This window comes from Mya arenaria, chromosome 10 (assembly GCF_026914265.1).
Source record: "Mya arenaria isolate MELC-2E11 chromosome 10, ASM2691426v1".
In the NCBI taxonomy this organism is placed as follows: Eukaryota; Metazoa; Mollusca; class Bivalvia; order Myida; family Myidae; genus Mya; species Mya arenaria.
In genome coordinates, this window is record NC_069131.1 from 13573127 (window position 1) to 13583224 (window position 10098).

The following is a 10098-nucleotide window of genomic DNA, read 5'->3' on the forward strand; positions in this document are numbered from 1 at the left end:
GGCCAGTTTTAACCATAATGCAATTTACTGATACAAGCCACTCATCTACACAGACATCCATTGCGGCATTTGACAGTGTTTTTAATAGAATATTCTTGTTCAAATGGTTAGTGAAGTCTACATAATCCCCACAATTAAATTTACACAGAATACTCTTTACTCTAAAATGCCAGTTTTTACAATTCCTATTGGCAGATGAAAGACAATATTCAGAAATCTTGAAATTTAGTCTTGACTTATCCATTACTGATAGCCTACACCAAAAAATTGCAATACATTTTAAGTATTTTTAACTGTTTAACAAACACTGGCTCCCAGCCCATATCCCCAGCAACAGCAGAGTTTGGTGTGTATTTTCCGGTTCCTAGAAAGAAACGCATAGCTCGGTTTTCGACGGCTTCAATACATGAAAATATTTGAGCACCCTAAATGGCTGCCCCATATTCTATTACTGGTCAGACCATGGAGTCATATAGTTTTTTATAAACATGAGGAGGCATACCACCAAGGAGTTTGAACTTTGCAATCAATACTCCCAAAGCTCTGCTTGCTGCCTGTGATACAAACTTGGCAGTAACGTTAAAGTCCAGATGTTCATCAAGAACTAGGCCAAGATACACATATCTTTCAACAATATCAAGTGACATCATGACATGTTGTATTACCACATGAAAAATTAAAGTCTGTTTTACACAGATTATTATTTCTAAAGTGTACAATTTTACTTTTCTTATCATTCATAACCATGCTATTTAAATAACACCAATCTGATAAAGCATTTAACATCTGTTGCAGATCTGTTGCTGGTCTAGCATTAATCCTGAGTTCATATTCTCGTGTAAGTCAAAGTCATACACGGTTGAACAGGTTAATACGTTAAACAATATCGGCGAAGGGATCTTTCCTTGAAATAAGCCAATGACATTCCAAAAAAAAGTCTGACAGCTTGTCCGTGTGTTTTACACATGACTTAACATCATTATACATTTAACGGCCTATTTTCACAATAGTTTGTTCAATAGTAGGTGGAAACCTGTCAATTTGTTTTATAGCAATAAATGGATTGAGTTTGATATAATGAGACAAAATAAATCAACTTTGATTTTAGTTTTCGTCCTTTTTGGACTGACAATGTTGTTTTTCACCCTGGATACTAAGCATGGTTGTATGGCTTTTTCTTTATTTATATAGCATTTGTTTATTTTGAAAATATTTATTACGACCATTATTCTATTTTGATTAACCGCCTGTTTATATAAATTTTCTATGCTTAAATTAGATATAAATTGTTTTGAAAGTGACAAAAACTAACGGTTACTAACGGTTTAAGAAAAATGCATAAAACATTAATTTTTGAACTTAAATATGAAAATATGCGATCTAATTTTTTGTCAGCAGTCTTATATAATTGGTTTCCATGGATGTTCGCAAAAATTGGCTCTTTCCAAGACAAAAAAATGTTAAGAAGTTCAATCTGTGAGAGTGCAGCTTTAATTAGCTCGACAGAAAACAATGTTCCATGTTTGCAAATAGCAGATTATTCGGATAATATTCAAAACATTTTAGAAGTAAACCATTGGCTTTGTTTTAGCAAATAAAAATAATTAACCTGAAAGAAAATCACCACAGTTACTTTGACACAAGAAGACAAAATAAAAATAAATAAATTTCAGGTTGGGTAAACACAGGCAGGCTGACAGAAATATTGGAAAGCAGACCGAAGGAAGGTTTAACACTTTTAAATGAATTTGCATGTGGGCCATATCAATAAGAGACTTACAGATATTTGTTAGAGTATACGACATAATATTTTCATGTTTAACCATTATTTTGGCAGCCAACTGGTTGATTCGAAAAAAAAAGAGAAATACTTATCTAATGGAAAAAAAATTAATAGTTAAGCATGTAAGAGAAATGTCAATCAATGTTTAACTTTGAAACTTATGTGGTATCGTATTAATACGATAATGATTTTCATATACAATTAATAGATTAGACGAGTCAAAAGAAACCTGTATTTTAAATATGAACTTCTTTTATTTACAGTTTTATCTCAAGGAGGTACAGATATAATGTTAATTGCCTACAAGAGAACAGGATCTACTTTTCTCGGGGACTTGTTAGGGCGTCGTGCGGACGTGTTTTATTGGTACGAACCGCTGGCAGAAGGACGAATTAAGAACTACTTAAAGGGACGCAACCTCCTTTGCGAATACTCGAAGCCAAGCTGTAGAAACATGTATGATAAGATTTTTTTTTACTTTTTAGTAAAACTTTTGTTTACTGACCTTAGTCAACGTGTAGTAATTATGAAGTCGGGAAAGTTAAAATGTACAAACATTAAACACGAGATAAATATTCATAGTCATAATGGTTAGGATCAAACTCCCTCCAGCTTTACGGAAAAAGATAGCACAGTTGAACTCCCATTTGACATCTGTATACGTTACCTTCTTTTCAATTGAAAGCTATATAGAGTACACTCATTACCTTTAAGCTCCTCAGAGTACGTGACACATGTAGATTACAACATGGGTGTCCTTTCTGACATAGCAATCCGCTACCTTTCGAACAAGTTTAAATAGTAAAGAACAACACCAAGCTCCACGTCGGACAAGTTGTCTGCAACCAACGTTACAAATCTGCATTTCAACATAGCATTCGGATACCTTTTGTAAAAGTATAAAAAAGTATAAATAATAAAGAACATGGCTGATATTCAATATTGGTCTTAATCGGATCTAAGAAAGATGAAGCTAATCGGATTATTTGTTGTAATAACTGACTAATATAGTGAATAAAGTCATTGATGTATGACCCTAAGATTAACTTAAGTTGAATATTGCATACCACCCAAGAACCACACTCTTAGATTGCGGCTTCCCAGGGGATAAGTAGTCTGTAGTTGCGTTACGAATCTCCATCTATTTATAGTATTTGGTTGCCTTTCAAAACAGTACAAGTATCGTATACTTATAGAATAATACATGGTTGACCATGGCTTTTGGTGGATAATTGCCCCAGTGAAAGGAATAATTGCCCGAGGGCAATTATTTTCACTGGGGTAATTATCAACCAGAAGCCATGGTGAGCCATGTTTTATACTGTATAATACATATGTTTTTATTTGTCAATGATTTCAAATGAATTTAAACATTATTTTGTGGAATAATAAAGGATTTGTCATATGCTTAGCATGTACATGTAGTCTGAAAGTATTAAAATGAAATATAACAAAATGTTTTGAATGGCATTAGCTGTGAAAAATAACAAGTGACTGGAATTCAAAAATTTTTCATATGTGTTTTCAGAATAAGCCTGCAATATTTCCATTCTTCAAATATTTCCTGTTTTACATCGCCTGATTTTGATGTTAATTTCAATAGGTTAGCACAGCTAGAGTCGATCAAGCCTAGGAGCAGTTTCAAAAGCATCTCTGCTTGAATGACCCTAGCCATTTCGCTGGAATAATTAACATTTCTCAGCAAATAGAGTAAAAGAAAACATTTCAACAAAACGTTTCCTTGTCTCGCTGCATTATGATGGTTTACCGGTTACGGGTAGCACTCGTCACTGAAACACGGAAGGTGTCATTATTGGTAAAACTAATTTCATATTTTCTTGCACCGATAGTTCCATTTTAATTCCTTTAAAGCTTTTAATGCTTAAATGTTTGCCTACCAAGTATAGGGCGGCCATTTTTATTTTCGTGAAAATGACGTCACTGTGCACGTTCTCGTGGTCTTTATCCGTTACCTTTCAAAATACACATCGAGGAAATATACTTGTCCTTAAAGTACACTATTTCTTCGCTCATCTCTTTTGGACACATTCTGTTACAATATGGTCTTAATACGTGAATTTTCCTCACAAAAGTGTGTTTACTGTATAGCGGTTTAAAAAATTCACAGATTCTTCGCTCATCTCTTTGGGACACAGTACTGATAACATGGTCTTAAATCTTTAATTTACAGCACTTTAAACATTTCACAGTCTCTCTGCCTTCAGCTCATCTGACAATGTTATAAGATTTCGTTACCTTCTTAAAGAAGTAACTATTGCGTTCATAAAGTTACCAGATTCTTCATTCAATGTTTCAGAAGGCAAACTCTTATGATAATGTGATAATTATTCGTTACATTCTTAAATAAGTGGATAGAGGATATTTGTTTATTTCAGTGTAAGATTGTATTATATTTCAAGAGTGTCATAGAAAAACATAGTTCTCGAATGGCGAAGCATGTTTCTTTGATGCTTATTTTCGGTGTTTTATTAGTATTTTAATTTATTTTCTTAATTACCCCCTTTTTTAAAAAGAGTGTTTTTTACGCCGCTACCCGTAGGACGCCCCTCACGGAAATTCTATGTATATAATAGCTGATGACGTAGCTGTCAGTTTTCTATTTCCGGTTTGTTGAGAAAAAGTTCTCTGATATTCTTTAGTAAGATCAAGAAGTTTTATTAGTACATCTATGTTAAACAAATAACGAAAACACTTTTATTTTAAGCGGGGCATCAATACATAACCAAATTACTACGCCGCCATTTATTGAATGAAAAAATTGAAAGGTCGAATGTGTAAGCAAAATAATTGCGGATAATCATTGGATGTCAAACATTTTTCTTAGTTTTAGAGTGTGTTCATGATACATGGATAATCAGTCATCTTACTGTCAGAGACCAGTCTGTTTTGCTTGACGACAGGTCGAATTCCAGGCAATAATGAGGACCATGCTAGTGTGTTGACAAATTTTGAGGCGTGGGTGGGGTAAAAAATAAATTTGTAAATTGTTGGTTGAATTTTCCGGGAAGTTCGTTTTACGTATAACAACGACAAACAGTTCAAAATACATTTGAACGATGATATAACATTTTATTTACGTTCGAACAGTTGTTTTACGTCTGTAATATGTTTGGTATGAAAGCAAATGTTCGAACATTCAGCTTCAAGATCTATTAAACGTTTGAAAAACGGGATAAACATTTCTCTTATAAACGCTAAGTTGTTAATTTTCAAATATATCTTTATTTAACCTTATGTAACATTTCTTTAAATTTTAAAATTTTAATTGCCAAAATGTTTTGGACCAAAGTTAAGTGTTCTGTTCAGATCAAGTCACTGCAATGGATTTTAAAAGTAGTTTTGAAAATTGATATTTTCACTCCTTATTTTGCAGTGAAAATATAAATTGATATTTTCACTGTTGTCATTTCACTGATAAAACTCCATATTTCATCGAAAAGCATGAAAGAAATATAGCGTATTCGTTCTGTACGAAGTATGCAGACAACGTGATCGTTATAAGTTACCATAAAAACGTATGAACACTTCGTACGGGTTCATTCATTCACAGCTTTATATTTTCCCTCTAGCTCGGAGGCAGACGAGAAATCTGCAGTAAATGCAATCAGTCATTTGTCTGACATCTTCTCCTGTAACGTCGCCAAGCGTGTTAATCAGATCTCCTCTCTAGATTACATCTGGAAATTGACACGTACGAAATTTATTATGTTAACACTTTTTTTGTATAAATTGCGTCATAAATGCTACGTTGAAAGGAAACAGTTTGCTTTGATTAAAGACTTTAAACAAAGATAACTTCACTATTTCCCACCATTTTAAATGAAACGTAGCGCAGTCTACGCCGTTTACGGAGCCCCGCATTCGGCCTTTTACCAGAGTTTGATCGAGAGCTAAGTTTCTTAAAACACTTCGACAAACCTTTCTACAAAACAGCCGTCTGATGGAACACTGTCAAAACATTATTTTGGAAACTGGTTTGTCGAAGTGTTTGATGAAACTAATCACCTTATCAAAGTCCGGAAATAAAACGAAAGTTGGGCTCTTAAAGCGGGATAGACAGCTCTTCGTTTCGTTTAAAATGGTGTAGTAAACAAAAGGTTATCATTGTTTTATGTCTTCAATTTAAGCAAAATGTTCCCTTCCGACGTAGCATATATGACGTAATTTACCACGTGGTATACACACACTGTAACTGTCTATGTTATTATTTTTCAATAAAGTGGACTATGACATTGGCACGTCTTGCTTCCAAACCTTTTTGGGGTAACACATAATGTTGACGCTATTTTAAATGTTCAATACAAAAATTCATATCCATGTTCATCTAACTTTTGGGAAACTTTTAAATTGCAACATCTTCTTATATGAAATGTCTTGTTAGCTCGTTATTTCATTAATAAAAATAATAATGACAGTCACTCAAGGCAAAACGGCATTACTGCACTACATGTGTATATCTATGTGTTTTGCTTCTTCAGCTGCCAGTTGGAGACCGTTTGTCAACTGCACTAAAAACCTTGGCAACAGACACGTCCAAAGGTGTGCACATGTATTACAAGACAGCTGTAAACACTCACAACACAGAATGGTGAAAATCTTACGTATAGATGTCGAAATAGTTGGATCAATGCTTGAGTCAAATCCTCGATTAAAGATGGTCCTGCTTTTTAGAGACCCGCGCGGTTCAATGAACAGCCGACTTACAACCACATGGTACAGAAAATTCGTCAATACTGATTCGAAAAAAAGTGATGATGCTGAGGTATTGTGCTCCCGTTTGACTGATGATATTTCTGCCGGTAAAATATTAAAAGCAAAATTTCCTGGTAGGGTGATTTTACTGCAGTACGAGGACTTTGACGGATACGAAGACAAGTTACACATGTTGTATGATTTTCTCAACATTGGCACACCAAAGGAGGGTGCAGTCACTGTTTTTAAAAAAGGTGAACATGTCAATCATAAGGCAGCAGGGTTTCATCCGTTTAACTATAGACATGAAATGTCATTTCGTGTGAATGAAATTATAAACGTACATTGCTCAGACGTTTATAAAGACTTAGGATTGCGTCAGTTTGACAATGAAAATGATTATAAAAATGACAACATTTCTGTTATAATTGATAAACTTCCGTTTGCAATTATGCCATAGCAATGGTTATAATTAGCTGATCATATTGTTAAAGATCATATATACTGTGTATATTTTATAGTTTATTTACGTCTAATCAATGTACATCAAATATACAGTTCATATAACTAATAAAATACATATCCACAAGTACTTTGCCACTAACATTAAAGTTATAGGAGACTTAATACAATATTTAAAAACTAAAATGTTTTTATGTCACAAATGTTAACATTATAAAAAAAATACATAAAACGTTCGTTTATCACTTAACCAAAAGAACAATTAATAAAATTGTTCTTGTTACCTAAAAGTTTATTAAAGTTGCATATGTGATTTTTTTTTATGTTTTCTGATTAATCCAAAGCAGTACTTAAAATGTTAGGCATTTTCACATATTTTATATTTATAGATATTTAAAAAGTAAAAAAAAATGAACATATAACTTATCATATTATTTTCATTTTAAAAAGGTAGTACATGTAAAGTTAAAAAGGAATATAAAACAGATCCAGATAAAAGCTCCATTAATGGCACAACAATTTCTACTTTAGAAGTGTAACACATTCCTTCTAAGTTTTAACATATTTAGGCATGATTTGACAGTAAATTTTACAATTCTTTCATCAGATAAGAGGAAGCAATGCTTTTCCGTATCATTATATGAGTTAAACATTGTATTACCACTACTAGCTTTTTGAAGCAGTAACTGACGAGTTTCAGTTATGTTGAACAGGTCAGTAGCACATGCATTTCATCTTCTATCTCAATATTACAAATTGGACAAATCCTATCATTAACATCTAGCCTTTCATATCTACCGGTCTCTAACCTTATTGGCGCAACATCACTTCTGATCTATGCAAGTGCTGATCTATCACTATATGGCATTAATTTATTAACACAGTGTTCAGTTTCACATTCAAATTTAAATTTCAGATGCAATCTTAATTTGTTTCCACTATGACCAGTTTTAGTCATAAAACAATTTACTGATATGAGCCACGCATCTACCCATACATACATTGCGGCACTTAAAAGTGTTTTAAATAGACTATATGTTCTCGTTCGAAGGGCTAGAAAGGTCTATATAATATCCACAATGAGATTTACACAGAATACTCTTTACTCTAAAATGCTAGTTTTTACAGTTCCTATTGGCATATGAAAGACATTCAGAAATCTTGAAATTTAGTCTTGTCTGATCCATAGCCGACAGTCTATACCAAAAGTTTGCAATACATTTTAACTGTTTAACAAACACTGGTTCCGAGCATATATCACCATCCACATCAGAAGTGTTTAATACATGAAAGTTTTCGAGTACCCCAAATCATGGCTGCCCCTTATGTTATTACTGGCAAGACCGTTGAGTCATATATGTTTTTATAAACATGATGAGGCATACCACCAAACAATTTGAACTTTGCAATCAATGCCCCCTAAGATCTGCTTGCTACCTGTGATACAAACTTGGCATCAATGTTGAAGTCCAGATGTTCATCGAAAATTAGGCAAAGATACACATATCTATTAGCAAAGTGACATATTACCACATGAGAAATTAAAGTCTGTTTTACACATAGTATTACTTCTTATGTGTACAAATTGCTTTTCTAATAATTTACAATCATGCTTTTTGTATAACACCAATCTGATAAATATAATTTAACATCTGTTGCAGATCATTCTTATTAGAGGCTAATAATACAATATCATCTGTATGTAGGAATATGGATATTTTTTTTTGTTGCCAACGTCCTTTCCTACGTCTAGGACTTTTATTCTTATAGCTAAATCATTGATAAAGCAATTAAATAAAATCGGGGACAAAATACACTCCCGTCTTAAAACTTGATTTATGTTGAACCATTCTGACAGTATGCCATTTACCTTGACGTATAGACGTATATTCACATTCTTATAAGCTGCCTGTATTGCGTGCTTTTCGGCTTACAAAATAATAATGATCGATTAACATAGTCGTTTGCCCTACTAAAGTCTTTAAATGCTGCAAAAGCGGATTGTTTTTCTAATTCAGAAATACAGAACTAAGTGTTGATTAATGATCAACAGTGATCAACAGTACTTCACTACAATTTTACTATTATTGTCTAACCATTGAGGAAGTCTCTCAATGAGAACAGAACACTACAACTTAAACATGGTTAGAGCAAGATAAGACGCCTATAATTAAGAGGTTGCCTTGGGTCAGCCATACCTGGCTTAAGAATTGGGCTCAGAACCCCCTTACCCCAATCTGACGGAGTTTTGCCCGTTTCAATATCATTTCTAAAAACGTTATATGAAATGTTATCAACCTCCGGAACTCTTTTGCTGCCGTGCCTTTTCGACGGCTTTATTAACTTCAAAAATACAGATTTTAAAAAGTTCCACCATTTAAACTATTTATAAGTGAATCATTACAACTCCCAACTGAGGACTCATTATTTAGCAAGTTACTAAATTTACATTTCTAGTGATCTCACACTGTAAAAGCATCATATTCTACAGATCCATGATTTCATTGTATTAACAATTTCCATATGTATTCTATGCATCTTTTTACTACACCAGTTTTACCAATATTTTCCAAAATGTATTTGAATCGTTTTCAACAGATTCAAGTAACTCACACTGCAATTTATACCAATATCTACGTTTACTTTTGTGTACTTCCTTGTCAAATAATTTACGTTTACTACAGTACAAAATATTCATGGCCGTCTAGATCTATCAGTGGCTACAAGCCAATAGTTTTAATGTACACAAACATCATTCCATCCCTCAGTTAAAAATTCACTCCACCAAGGTTTGTATAATTTTTTTTCTTATTATTAACAGAGCTCACAGACACTGTTTTCCTATGAGGCACTCTATCAAACAATTTACACTCTATCAGTGAGGACAGTAATGTATAGGATTGATCAATATTTTCTTGAGTTTGAATGCTTTGTTCTAAGGAGTTCACAGTTCCAAAAAGCATCTCACATACATCACCCGAAAAAAACAACATTTTGAATACTATTTTCCCGAAAAATGACATTATCTGCATTTGGCTGTACTGAAATTGGCACAAAATGTGTTAACATCAGTTAATTGTATTGATGATTTTGGAGGTAAATAACAAACACAACAATATAAACATATTTTTGAAAATTTA

At 33.1% G+C, this 10098-nt stretch overlaps 1 protein-coding gene across 1 annotated transcript; it reads left to right on the forward strand.

The window, feature by feature from the left end:
• Positions 1 to 1618: 1618 nt before the first annotated feature.
• Positions 1619 to 6956, forward strand: LOC128204342 (uncharacterized). Its single transcript, XM_052905756.1, has 4 exons — positions 1619 to 1727; positions 2047 to 2239; positions 5374 to 5495; positions 6283 to 6956. The coding sequence occupies exons 2-4, from the start codon at positions 2073 to 2075 to the stop codon at positions 6954 to 6956; spliced, it is 963 nt and encodes a 320-aa protein (XP_052761716.1). The 5' UTR covers positions 1619 to 1727; positions 2047 to 2072.
• The last annotated feature ends 3142 nt before the right edge of the window (positions 6957 to 10098 follow it).

Bases quoted from the DNA above. Each gene is read 5' to 3' on its own strand.
- LOC128204342 (XM_052905756.1), top strand. From the start codon at position 2,073: ATGTTAATTGCCTACAAGAGAACAGGATCTACTTTTCTCGGGGACTTG. The intron at 2,240-5,373 runs GTATGATAAGAT...TTTTCCCTCTAG, and splicing joins AAGCCAAGCTGTAGAAACAT to CTCGGAGGCAGACGAGAAAT. The intron at 5,496-6,282 runs GTACGAAATTTA...TTGCTTCTTCAG, and splicing joins TTACATCTGGAAATTGACAC to CTGCCAGTTGGAGACCGTTT.